Raw genomic sequence first — 13,882 nt, forward strand, 5'->3', positions numbered from 1 at the left:
TAAGTGGCATGTCAATATTATCTTTCTTCATATAATGAAGAATCATTATCAGAATGATAATCCTCAGCATCAGAAGGAAATTTATAAACATTGGCAAGAGCTGTAAACAAGCTGCATATCACTTATTATTGGAAGAAAGCTCTACCTAAACTGAGAGATGCTTTTACAATTCCTTTATTATCTCATTTATCCAATTCTTACTTGGATAAGAAGCACAAACTGGTTCAACCTTGGAGAAGATAGCTAAACCAAATTCACTGAAACTGGCGTGAAGAGAAACACTAAAATCAAAACTTGGTGTGAGCAACTCTCAAAACCAGCTCTTCTCAAAGCCACGGAATCAAAAACTGAATTTCTTTTCAGTTTTATTTTTGTTACAACAGTTTGGAATAACAACAGCACATCACCCAAGATAAAGCCATACTATTATAATCTTACACCTGTGATTTGTAATTTTATGTAAAACAAAATTCACTATTAAAAAAGTTACCTGTACTATGCAGGTATCTATCACTGACACTGTTTCTTATTTACAATGTTTTAGGTGTTGACCTCATGAAAATTTGAAAAGGAAAGCTGTGCAAAATTAAAATATCTGACTATAATGATCTTACATTAACTTTAGAAAATATTAAACTACAAAGGCAAAACCAGTACTGTATAAGAAATGAGAAACAATTTTTTTTTAAAATTATGAGTTTTATTTTCAGATTTCAGATAAGACTCAATTTTTGATTACAAAATTTGACTCATAAACGTATGAGTCAGTTACTAGAGCATGATCAATTGAATGACACAATCTTTAACAACATGTTTTTTTTAATACCACTTTTTAAGCATAACATTTAACACATGGCCCCTGTAAAATTTTATAACTCTTCAATAAAAGATACTTTCCATCTCTACCCCACTATATTAGGGCTTGTCCAAACTAACAATTCATAATAACCAGCCTATGCACACATTTAACTTGGTTTTTATTTACCCTCACTGCAATTTGTTTATTAACTTCTTCACTACAATAAAGTACCAAGTATAGTAAAATACTTCAAACTGACACAAATACAACTTTTGGCCACTTACCAAGCTGTAAATTAATTTGAAATGTTTAAAGTTTCTAACATACTTTGTCTAACATTTTGAGAGCAATGAAGTATATTTGAATCAAACTATTACATTTTAAACAAGAAAATCAAGTATAGGATGACACAATTTAGGACTGATGTCTTCAGTTTAAAAAGAAAGTCCAATTCCTGTTCATAGAATTTCGTTTTTGGAGATCACATAATTAATTTGATGGCAGTACTCTGTATCTCAGAGAAGAAAGTGAAATACAAACAGTAGCACAGTTACTGACAACTGTACAACAAATATACAGATACATACGCTAATGTGTAAAAGAAAATCTTGCAAATCAGTTTTCAAATGTTTATTTTTTCTGTACATATTAACTAAACTTTTACAATTACTAGTATCTTCCTAATGTTCCTTCATTTTTCTGCCAGTTGAAAGATATATCAAGCATCAAACATAGATGTATATCACAGCCAACTCAATGAGCAACTGATTGAGATAATAAATTGCACATTCTAATCATGATGGTTGTTGAGAAAGTTTACCACATGGCTGAGACCACATACAAGTTGACAGTTTAAGTTGCTCTAAACAGGACTTCCAATGTTTATTTTTTTCAACGTGAGATAAACCTGGAGACCACAGAGACTAGACAGCTGACAGAAGTTCTACTTTGTTGGTGCCTAAACCGGAGGAACCTGAAGCAAAAGAGTTCTCCAGTCAATTTTCACCAAAATATAATTCTATCTTAACAGTTTGAAAAACAAGTAAAATCTATGTTTAAGTAGTAACTTATTCTATGAGTTTTAAAAGTTGGTATTGAAGATAAGAATACATTATGAAAACAGTATGATAAATAAGTATCACACCTTGATACTAGCAAAAAAAAAAAAAAAAGTAAAATGTACAAGTATCAATATAGCAATTTTATATATTTCTACACAATCTTTTTTAAAAAAAAAACAATACATTATATAAAAACTAACCAAGTTTTGTTTAGAAATGTAATTTACATTCTAGATATTCCTTAAAAAAAGCTTGTGCTTGTTGTTATTGGTCCTATATATAGTTAGTTTGTTTTTGAATTTCGCACAAAGCTACACGAGAGCTATCTGTGCTAGCCGTCCCTAATTTAGCAGTGTAAGACTAGAAGGAAGGCATCATCACCACCCACTGTCAATTCTTGGATTACTCTTTTATCAATGAACAGTGAAATTGATTGTCACATTATAGCATCCACACAGTTGAAAAAGTGAGCATATTTAGTAGGATGGGGATTCAAACCAAAGACCCTCAAATTACGAGTCGAACGCCTTAACCCACCTGGCCATGCCGGGCCTATATATTTATAAATATGGAAGTAAACCATATAAAAAGAATAAGTTGTTTAAAGTTCTTAATACTGCATGACTTATTTTGAATGATTAAAATAAGTTGTTTAAAGTTCTTAATACTGCATGACTTATTTTGAATGATTAAGTTCTTTTCTTAAAACAGATAACTCCAGTGACAACTTTTTATTATTTATTCTCTATGAATTCCTGCTTTTTTAATCAATGTTGTTAGCACAGGAATATTAATATTAGCTTTTTTTTTGAAACTGATACACTTGAGTTTTACTATTGTCCTTTACTATCATAATCATACCTACCATAGGTAAAGAGTTGAAAACCTAGAAAGCATGTAGAAAATATAACCCACTTTTTATTTTGTTGCAGAAAAACGTTAGTACATTTAATTTACAAACTAAACATAAAATGTTTTGATTCTTCTATTAGAATATCCTTACCATTAGATTAAAAGAATAGCTATTTTCCTGGAGAGCTAGATGAGCAAAATTCCTTACATCTCTGTCATTGTCCACCTGTAACCTTCTTAAGGCTTGAAGTAATAATTCATGGTGAGGATTCTGGCTGCTGGAAAAATAGTCTACAACAGAAATGTATGACACAAACTTATTCTTTTCTTCTGCATATGAAATATGGTTTCAATTGTGCATATAAAGAAATCTTAGCAAAATAATTTTCACTATAATGTTTATGGTACGTAACTTTGAATACTCATAATTGTGCCATGATAAACTTTTATTAATTTATTTCTTACCAGCCATTGTCAAAAGTAAATCCTCTGGCAATCAACACTAACATAAAAAACCAATCCATGCTTCAAAATTCTTCTTTATATGACAAACCTTGAAATAAGTGTCCATTTAGGAGCACAGGAGGTAATGACATCTGGGTGCATTCAAATGCATTTCTTATTTTCTCAATGTTTTGCCTTATGGCTTTTTCATGAGATGACCTTATTGGACACAATGACAGCAAATAGCTGCTGTGTTAATTTGGGTATTCTCTTGAAAAAGCTGCAAGGCAAAATAACAAAAAAGTAAAAATAGTAAAATGAAAAAAATCACTTGTTACTGTCGATTTCTTTCTTTTTTTTTACTATGTTTACTTCACACAGTCATAACTTCTGACAGAGTGACCATTACATATGAAATAAATTGTCTAGTATTAAATTATCATGATTTTTCTTCCATAACAAAAACACCATAATTTATTTATTAGTTTTCCTGCACAATGCTGAAAACAGATGGCTGTTTTATTATTTAAACAAAACAGATCACTGTTCAACAATTCTTTAAATCTATTTTACTTTAAAAGTTACCTGCTTGTTATAGAAAACTTATAAAAAATTCAATTTACATCTAAATATTGACAGTTTACAATACTTTTGACATATTGTATAAAGTATACTGACAATAAACACACAATGCAACTAATCATTCACTACTGTTATAGTTCTATTACCAATGAAAGACTACAAACATTAAAGTTTCCAAAGATTACAAGAAGTAGAAAATAGCTAACTGACTTACCAAGAGGCCAAACTGTTTGGGACAAACACTTGGCAACAGCCATTCTAACATTTGGAACACCATCCCAAGACAACTTTAAGAGGTGTGGAAGAATGTCACAGGCAAATTGTTCAATAGGCACTGAGTTTTCTAGGACAAAATGATGGCATAAAAATGCAAAGCTAAAAATGTAGAAAGTAAAGAGTCAATCCTGGAAACTTTTGTTTCCAACTGGTTTGGTCTATGATAAGAATAATATATTAGTAAATGAAATTTAATCACTTTAGTATTTGTGTTAAGTATTCAAACTAAAAGCTGCAAAACTCATTATGCTAGTATCGAAATGAATCTCTTAACTGAACTGTTTTGGAAAACTAAATTAAGTGATTCATACATCTAGTTGATGTTTTCAATACAAAAATTGTAATAAATTAAAATTCTAAACAGTATATGGATGTATGGATTTAAATAACCATGTAGAACAAAAAAAAAATCGATGTTGTGACATTATAAGCAAACTAGAATATTGATACTAAACATATTTTCAGAGAAATATATTTCTCCAAGTAAACTAGTGACATTTTAAACAAATAAATTAAAATATAACTTACGTCTGCCTTAAAGACCACTTAGATGCATGAGTAAACTTTTCAGCAAGTTCAGCCAAAACACTTTTTGTAAATAAAGGATCAGGACTTGTAGTAAGATGTCGCATCATTACAGCCAGCTATGAAAAATTAAAATTATAAATATTCTAGAAACAGAAAGGGGAGTGATCTTAAGTAAATTCATTGCACTCAATAAATGGCTAAAAAAAACTGTCAATCAATGTCTAATTTTAATATTACTAATTAATAATTCATCAAATACATGCCAATTGTTTCTGTTTTCAGGCAATTCCAAAGGAAAAGAAAGCAAAGAATAAATTCTAACTTAGATCTTCTGGTTTAGAACAAAAGATGTTAACTAGTGTTATAAAATTATCAAAATCAAAATACTTTATTAAATTAGAAATTAGTTCATCAGGTAAACAAGGTTTAAAAACCGAAACCTATGTCAGTATTAATTCAAAAAATAGCAATGTCTTTACTATATGCTTTTAAACGGGAAAAATGAAATGCAATATCTAACTGGAGAAAAATGAACTGTTTAGTAGATGCAGTAACAGCTCCATGGGATGCTCATTTTAAGACAGTAAAAATTTGAAAAGGAATTGAAATCTTTGAAAAAATTGTAAACATTAAAAAGTAGAGTGGTTACAAAGAAGAAAAATCTATTTTTTTTTCCTTTTGCAATTACAGCTTAAAAACCCTTATGAAAGGGAGCACAACTGATAATCTTCAAATGAACAAAAGAAGAGTTTCCCTCATACCAGTCATCCCATTAACTTTTTTGCAAGGGTTTAGTTCCTGGGACCAACCTCATTACTATTTGTGTTTGTTATAGGTGTTCATGTTGTTACTTTTAAAGTATGCAAGAAAACACAACTTCATTGAAATAATAAGAAAGTAGAATGGTACATGATGTTTTAAAACAGTATTCAATTAATTCTCACTATCAATATTTCTCTTTTAATAATACAAAATTGGTGATTTGAATAAAATATGGGTCAATGTGCTGTGAAATTAATTATAGTTATACTTTAGTCGAATGACAATTCCAAAGTATTGCCTACTGCCTTGTGCAAGTACCATTAGAACATTAAAATAGTAATTTGTCAAATAAAGACAACTGGAATTGTAAACTCTTTGTTCTGGATGGCCATCTAAAGCTGTGTAAAAAGTACCAGATGTTCCTGGAAATAAAAAAGACAGAAGAAAAGTACTCTTTTAGGGTGACAACTGCAAAAGGTGCTGCAAGAACCTGATGTTTTAATGATCTACAGCGTGAATAAAATAACTTAAAAACACACACAAACTGAAGCTCAAATCTTATCATCTTAATTGCTTGTGTGTTGTTAAAGTTTTCTTTTTTTACCCTTTGCAACTTAACTTTGTGCAACAAGTTTCAGCTAGGTCAAGTGTTCAATAAAATACAGCTTGAAAATATCCTCTGAACAGAAGAAGCCCACTTTTGTACTTGTGGATATGTTATGTTAAAAAATGCTGTCAACTTATGAAACCATACACAGTTCCCAAAAAGCCCATGATTCTTATGTTACTGTATGGTGTCACTTCACTAAGCAAGACATTGAGAGCATCACCTTTTAACAAGACAAAGATTCTCATTCCTGCCATCCCATTAACTCTTTCTGCATGGGATCAGTTCCTGGAACTGACCTTGTAACCATTTTGTGTTTGTTATAGTTCTGTTTTAAACTAGCAAGTATATATTCATGAAATTTTGCAGAATAAGAGCAAACATTCAAACACAAGAATTAACAAACACTGTCCAGGATAAATGATGTTTTCAATACCTTCACTTCAAGATAGTATTATGTCCCAATCAAAAATGATGGCAAGCATATTCAATACCAAGTTTTGTGAAGAGTTTTTTTGAGATAACCTATACCATGTCTAAATTTACTTGAATAAAACGTGTGGTTTTCAATGTGCTATGGTAAAATTTGGTTTCCTTATAATAAGTAGTTCTTAAGATATGATCATTTTAAATGTGGAAAATTCTTTATAAATCACCTCTCATGCCTTACTGTGATCGGTATTAATGCTGTTGCAATGTAAATGTGTACAAATATTTTTAATTTTATACACATAAATAAATCTACCCACAACCCACTCACTAAACAGTACAGAGGAAGAATATACTTTCAAATAACTAAATAAAAACAAGCAATTATTTTTAAGTAACAGTGACCAAAAAGCATTATGAAGTGTTTTCATTAGATCATTCACTCCAGAAGTTATTTTACAAATATTTATGGAATGAAAAAATATGCAAAAACAATATAATTTCCCAAGAAATGGTAAACTTTTTAAACATTTATCCTATAATTACAATAAATCTGAATGATTGAAAAAGTCTCCAAAAAACAGCAACGTAAATTACTTGTTTTTACATTTGGTTAATTTCTGTAGTTATACAAATATATATTAAAGTTTTCTCTCAGTGGTTTTTAAATAAAAATTATATATAATTTCAAAAAAGAACAATTTAATTCTTACAAAAGTTACTACAATTATTACTTATTAAGAGAATAAACTTTACCACTTGAAGTGACGTTTGTCTCACAAGTGCTACCTTGTCTCTCACCAAAATCATTGCCATGGGAACTAAATATTCCTTTATGTCTATAGGACTGTAGAGATCTGTCACACCTGTTAATTGCCTTAAGAGAGTTTAATTAAAACCTATTGTTAATAGTGTGAAAAACCAAATATAATCAACCAGCTTACACACAGAAAATGGACTTACTGGTATTTATTTATGATATTTGTTCATTTTACAGTCATGTACACATAATGAATATTTTTTAGAAACATTAAAATTGGTCAACCAATTTTAAATGCAAAATTTCACTAACTGAATGACTTACAGCACAATAAACCAAAGTCAGTAAATAATCAAATAAATTTATAAATGAAAGCATAAAAAGAAACTACTAGCTTGATATAGAAGTTTTTTTAAAAAATAAAAGTATGTTTTAGTTTAAATGAAATTAAAACAGGATGCCCTGAGCCACTGTATATTAATAAGTAAAATTTATTTCAATCATTTAGCACAAACGTACAATTATTGTTAATAAATGATAAAAAATAACTGTCTCATTTTCATCGAAAATCTAATAATTTCACTGCTTTAAGTTATTTTTAATTAAAAATAAACTCACTCTGATAGAGTTAACCTAAACCTCCAGTTTTTATCGTTGTCCATTTTCAGGAATTCTGATAATCTAGGCAAAAATTCTCGTCGTTCTAAAGGTTTCAGAAGCTGAAATAAAGAAATTAATTCATGATTAAAAAAAACAAAACAAAGTGAAAAATGAACAGGAACATTTCATAATTTTTACCACAATCTTTAATCTATAATGTGTTAAGAGAGCCTAAATTTAGGTAAAGAATAATGAAAGTTCATCACTTTATCTTATGTGACTACCCATCAATATCTTTATATATATAACAACATTGTTTTGATGAGTTAAAAAAAATTGTTTTAAGAATATCACCTTAGAATAAACAAGTGCACTTAAACTACTAATAATGAACTACACTTTACCATTAGATACTTCCCACTATCTTTAATATTCACATTGACTAATACATGAATGGGTTTTAATTTGAGTATTGCCTTTTTTGACAAAACATTTTATATACATATTTTGCAAAAGGGATCAAACTTTCATCTGAATTTCAAATATTAGATAATTTGATATGTTTCTTAGAAGACTGAGTTAATATAATTTATATTTCATTGCAGGTTTTATAAGCAGTAAAGTAAATATGAATCTTCATATTATATATGTATAGCTTCTTTGAAGTCAAATATAAAAACCTACTTTATGAAATTTTTCTTTTGTTTACTAACACATTCAGTAATGATTAACAAATACAACGTTATGGAAATACACTACTTTACTTAAAGTTTCTTCATAAGCCTTAAGGGGTAAAATGAACTTAAATTTTAAATTAGAGAAACATGGTTGTTTTAGCCAAAAATTATCTTTAATAAAATAATGTAGACAGTGAATTGTTTTATATATATATATATATATATATAGTCTGCAGAGTAGAATGAGTTGAACATTATTAAAACAACAAAATAAGTTAACAAGGAAAGACAACTAGAGTTACTACAAGTTTAAATTATTCACTGATCCTTCAAAGCTGAGTATTGATAATGGCAAAAAAGCATGTATTAAAAGCAAAATAGAACTTTAAATGAAAGAATTTAGCTTAATTGATATCTGAAGGAAACACATCTGTTTCTAATTGTCAACAATACTTTTGTCATTGTAAGCATTTCAGAAACAACTGGGTCTTTAGTGACATGCAGTTGCTAGTGAAACGTATCATATTTGTTCAGAATATTCCCAGCAGAGAGAAGATTTTCTTTCTGCCATTCCTTAACTTAAGACTCATATCTATACTAGAAGCACAATTACAACAACTGCACTCTGTCCAGCAGTGTTGATTTTCTCCCTGTGCAACAGCCTGATATACTTTAACTATTTTTATTAAAATTAAAGTACAGTATCTTCTATTCTTAAAAAAATTTAATTTTAAATCATTAACTTCATTGTGTATTTCATTGACAAAAGGGCTAAAGTGCTTAAAACTGAACTGTTGTCCTTTTCATTTGTTCTTTGTGCATGTTTGATGTTGACATAGCACATATCTTTATAAGCTGCCTACATTTGCTTCTTCTATATTCTGGTCTCAATGTTAAAAGCTAGGTTCCATTTTTGATATTTACATTTTAACTTTTTACAGGTCAGTGTTCAATAATTTATCACTTTGTTTAATCATTATTCTCCTATGTTTTATTTAGTATTGCGACTGTTATGTTTATTACCTATCTTTAATAACACTGTACTATGCAAGCAAGAGTTTACATTTTTAATTTTGCTTTCTGTTAACTTAACAATACATGAATATTTCCGATTTATTCCAAAAAATTATTTCAAATCTCACCTTTAAAAAGTTTGATAAATGTTGCAAAACACCTATACGAACTTCATCTAAATCTCGTAAAAAGCTGGCAAAAACAGGTAACAGGTCTCTTGTAGCTAGGTTTGGTCCCAGAATAACTGCCAACTCATGGAGAGATGAAGCTAATGTTCGCCGAACCTTCCACTGAAAAAAATTTAATTTGCAATAATGCTGAAATAACCAAGTTTTATTCCATTTCTATTATGACATATTTATTGAATTTAAGGTAAGTAATTGAACAAAACATTCCTTTTCTGTAAAATAACACAACTATTTATATTAGTATACATTATTTCGTAGCTATTATTTCTAGCTATTTTTAATTCAAATAATGTAATAATGCACAAACATGAAAACCACAGTATTTTCAATAGCTTCATTGGTTGTAATGTTATCAGTGAACATTTCTAGTTTTGTATTAAATAGTAATGATTACTATTATACTAATGCCAGACTATATACATTAGTGTTTTACTGTGATGCTTTATTACATATTTTGTTTACTGTATTTTAAAATAATAAATAAACTAACAGATATATGCTCAAAAATGTAATATTCTGAGCTGTTTCAAAACACAAAAATAATGCTTTAGCTTAAATAACAAGCCAATAAGTAATTATGCAATTAATGTTGTTCATTTAAGGTCAAAACTTATTACCAGAAGTTCATCAATTTATTAAGATAAGGAATTGAAAAGAAGTTCATACCTGCATGTCTGAGGCCAGAGCTCTATACGTGGCTTTCAAACACGGCCAATACTTTCTCCCTAGTGTTAGGGCTACAGCTGGGAGGCTATACGCACACTGCCTGGTTATCTCAGCATCAATAGTCTGGGCTCGTGTGGGATCTGTCATGCTGACATAGTGCTCTAAAAGTTCTGGAGGAACAATGTCCTAAAAAGTACAAGAAGAAATACTTAACGTATAAAATATTATACAAGTTATAGACATTGATACATATTAACCTAAAAGTAACATAACTGAAATACGTGTAATGGTGTTTTATACCTTAAACTGACAAAACATGATGACTCTTTAGGAAAATGGAAAGGACGAAAAAGTATAAACTGAAAATACCCTTAATAATACCATTCTGATCTGTTCAAATATGAAGTTAAACGTAGATTTCAACTACATGTTGTAGTGGAATCCTGCCAACAAAGTGGAATCCTGCCAACAAAGTCCTTTCACTTAATGCTATAGCTCTTCACTTCAGACAGGTTACAAGATTTAGTTTAAGCCCTAATTACACCAGTAAATTTACATTAAAAAAGTCAATCTATGATGTCATATGTAGCAAAACACAATCTTTTCTAGGATAACCTGCATGAATAAACTTCATAATATAAGAGTTTATCATAGATGCTATAACATCACTTTTAGGTAAAACCTATGAACAGTCAGTTCTCTATCTATACATAGGAATTCTAACCTCAATAGGTAGGTTTCATCTTCCTTACCCCCCCCCAAATGGTCGTATCTTTATTTTTTATTTTTATCTTTTTATGTTTCTCTTATTCTTATTTTAACTTGGGAGAACAGTCACCTTCCCAAAACTGTCTGCAGGCAGTGAAGTGTGATACAGATGTGGAACATTGTGGGCTTGAACACCCACATCTCACTCTCCTAATTTCTAATTTTATGTAAGATTAGCAAATTGGAAATTAAGATTGATAGAGAGTGTATCCCCAACTCAAAGTGGGTCCTTCTTTTCAGTCATCTCCAAAACCTAGGATACATATTATAATCCCATGTTGTAGCTTGTACCCTGCAGCATATTTTGTTTATGACTTAAAAAGTTATGGTTACAATATAATTAATCAGAGATTGGGATCTGCTGTTTCTAATGCAGTCCTTCCTCATGATTCTGTTAACTTATTTAACTTCATTTAAATTTTATTTATTTAATTTCACTAAAATACACACACGCACGTACACATAGCATCCGTGAAAGAGAAATTAATGGAAGAGAGGAGGAAAACTCTTCATATGATGATGTAAATACTTTTAATTTTGCAAGTAGTTAATTGTTACTTTCTTTCAGCTGCTGTTCCACATCTCTTACCTGATCAGAGGGAGAGATTATGTGTTCTTCAATAGAAAGGGAGGTTCCATGTACTGTGTGCAAAGGTTGAAGCAACATTTCCATATCAGGACTGCAGAGGTTCATTCTGGTCTTTCTAAACTCTGATGGACAGAACTAATACTATTAAATTACCTGTGTCAGTATGGTTTCTTTATAATTTACCTCCCATAACACACACAAAATTATTGCTTTCATACTATTGTAACACAGTTAATATCCTATTTTAGCTGATACAAGTTTTCTAATACTGAAAATTTCGTGGCAGCAGTATTTTTAAATTCCCTTACAAAGCTATAATTTTACTGAGGGAAACAAAAGTTTTGAAATACTTTTTCAGTATTAGACACTGGTTATATACTGTTTTATTTAACCCTTTTTATATCATTCTTTTAAATGCTACTGATTTTATAAATATATATATATATATATATATATTAAATGTAGTATTTAAGTACACTCAAGAGACACAGACAAACCTGAAGATTCTCCAGGTGTTAATAAAATTGAAGCTTCATTCAAACTAGAAGATAGTACATGAGTAGTAGACTTCTGAAGATCTGTCAGTGAGCTAATATAGGTTGTTTGTACATGAGCTGTACTGTTTGAAGTGTCTTGAGTTTGCATGCTCGAAGGTGAAGAACTACTAAAACAAAAGCTATGTTTAGGTAATCAGGAAATGTTACCTAAGGTAAAAGTTATTTATAGTTTATTTTATTAAATTTATTTAATAATTTTCTAGTAGTTCTAGTAGTGGTAGTGAAATCCATTTGAAAATGATTTTTCACATTCATATAAAATTTAATATGAAATTATAATTACTACATTAAAACACACTAGCAAAACTGATCTAAAAAATCCACTGATTGATCATATATCTAAAGGAACTTAATTTTTGATTGAAATAAAGTTTTGTACAAAGATTTGCATTTCCCAGATTTTTCATAACTGTATTTGTGCATCAAAAAAGTTGAAAATTTTAATACAAAGGAAATTAAAAAAGGCATTCGGTTTGATACAATACTTTGAATCAAATAAATTTAAAGTGACATGCAAGATAGTACAGTCTACTGAGTGAAACTAAAACCAAGCAGAGTATTTATCAAGCATGAAATAGCATACAAAATTATACTATATTTTGCACTTAATACTTAAGTTCATTTTTTATACAGATAATGTTCTACTGATATTTATTTTCCTTTATAGTAAGTCCTACTATAATCTAGCTGCTTTTATATAGCTGTACCATAAGAGAAATTTTCTTACCTTAGATTTTGGTTTAGTTTAGTTCTAGCTAAGTTTTCACTGAGAGCATTCATTTCAGCCTTTTGACAACTGTCATTCTTTTGTACTGATGTGAGTAGAACACTCAAATCTGAAGAGCAGATCTGCTGGTGGTCAGTATCATGTACTCTGGATCTAACGTGGACATTGGTGGTGTTTCCTGCAAGCTCAATATCTAATTCAATATCTGGAATGGGAATACGCCAAAACTGAAAGGTGTTGAAGGCACTTTCACTATCAATTCGAACATGCAGATGTCCATCTTTGGAAGTCACAGTTAATGGAGATTCTGAAACACTTTCTTGCCTGCTGCGGGATCCTTCTGTGATAAAATATTTTGAGCTTCCAGCTTCACTAAAGCTTTCTGATTCACTCACCCTACGACTACCTGAACTCTGACTGGACACATCTGTTGGAGGTCGATGTTGAAAAAACTGTTCAGCTAACTTTTCTTCAAGAGAAATCTCCACACCGCTTTCTTGGCCTAAGTAGACTTGGAAAACATTGTTGTTGTTATCTCCACAACCAGAAGAATCTTCCGATGTTATTTCCATCTCAACTGATTCAACAGCATTATGACTTTCTATCACAGTAGAACTTCCAACATTGAAACTTTCTTTATATACATTTGGATTTGCATCAGATTTATTACTCTTTATATGACTGGTTTCTAGGGAACTCTGGGGAGTGTTTTGATTAATTCTGTCATCACAGTCTACATATTCAGATTTTGTACTAATAGGCGTACCTTCACGTTCAGTAGATGTTTCCTTTATTGTATTGTCTTCTTCCTTCACAGTGATAACTCCATCTTCACTGTAATAAAGACCCGTTTTGCTAGGATCGGCAAATGTTGAGATGAAAGGGCCTAAAGCTTGATAAGCTGCCATTCTAACCTGTTTCATATACATTTCTGAATAAATGTATTATTCAAATCAAACTTTTACCATTACAAAAACTTCTTAACATCAAATGTTA

The 13,882-nt window shown here is 30.0% G+C and overlaps 1 protein-coding gene across 17 annotated transcripts in view; it reads right to left on the reverse strand.

Annotated features, from left to right (window-relative positions):
• Positions 1 to 678: 678 nt before the first annotated feature.
• LOC143256826 (serine/threonine-protein phosphatase 4 regulatory subunit 1-like) overlaps positions 679 to 13,882 on the reverse strand; it is a 164,898-nt gene continuing 151,694 nt past the window's right edge. For 13 of the 17 annotated variants that reach the window (XM_076514535.1, XM_076514549.1, XM_076514541.1 and 10 more), the window contains 11 exons: positions 12,887 to 13,800; positions 12,100 to 12,266; positions 11,603 to 11,724; positions 10,246 to 10,431; positions 9,520 to 9,681; positions 7,719 to 7,819; positions 7,097 to 7,217; positions 4,543 to 4,658; positions 3,953 to 4,113; positions 2,864 to 3,003; positions 679 to 1,772 (listed from right to left, as the gene is read on the reverse strand). In XM_076514535.1, coding sequence (XP_076370650.1) covers positions 1,758 to 1,772; positions 2,864 to 3,003; positions 3,953 to 4,113; positions 4,543 to 4,658; positions 7,097 to 7,217; positions 7,719 to 7,819; positions 9,520 to 9,681; positions 10,246 to 10,431; positions 11,603 to 11,724; positions 12,100 to 12,266; positions 12,887 to 13,800 — 2,205 coding nt within the window. In that variant the 3' untranslated portion in view covers positions 679 to 1,757. The remainder of the gene's footprint in view (positions 1,773 to 2,863; positions 3,004 to 3,952; positions 4,114 to 4,542; positions 4,659 to 7,096; positions 7,218 to 7,718; positions 7,820 to 9,519; positions 9,682 to 10,245; positions 10,432 to 11,602; positions 11,725 to 12,099; positions 12,267 to 12,886; positions 13,801 to 13,882) is intronic. The other 4 variants (XM_076514536.1, XM_076514552.1, XM_076514544.1 and 1 more) reach the window with 1 other exon arrangement.

Source organism: Tachypleus tridentatus, chromosome 7, assembly GCF_004210375.1.
Source record: "Tachypleus tridentatus isolate NWPU-2018 chromosome 7, ASM421037v1, whole genome shotgun sequence".
NCBI lineage: Eukaryota > Metazoa > Arthropoda > Merostomata > Xiphosura > Limulidae > Tachypleus > Tachypleus tridentatus.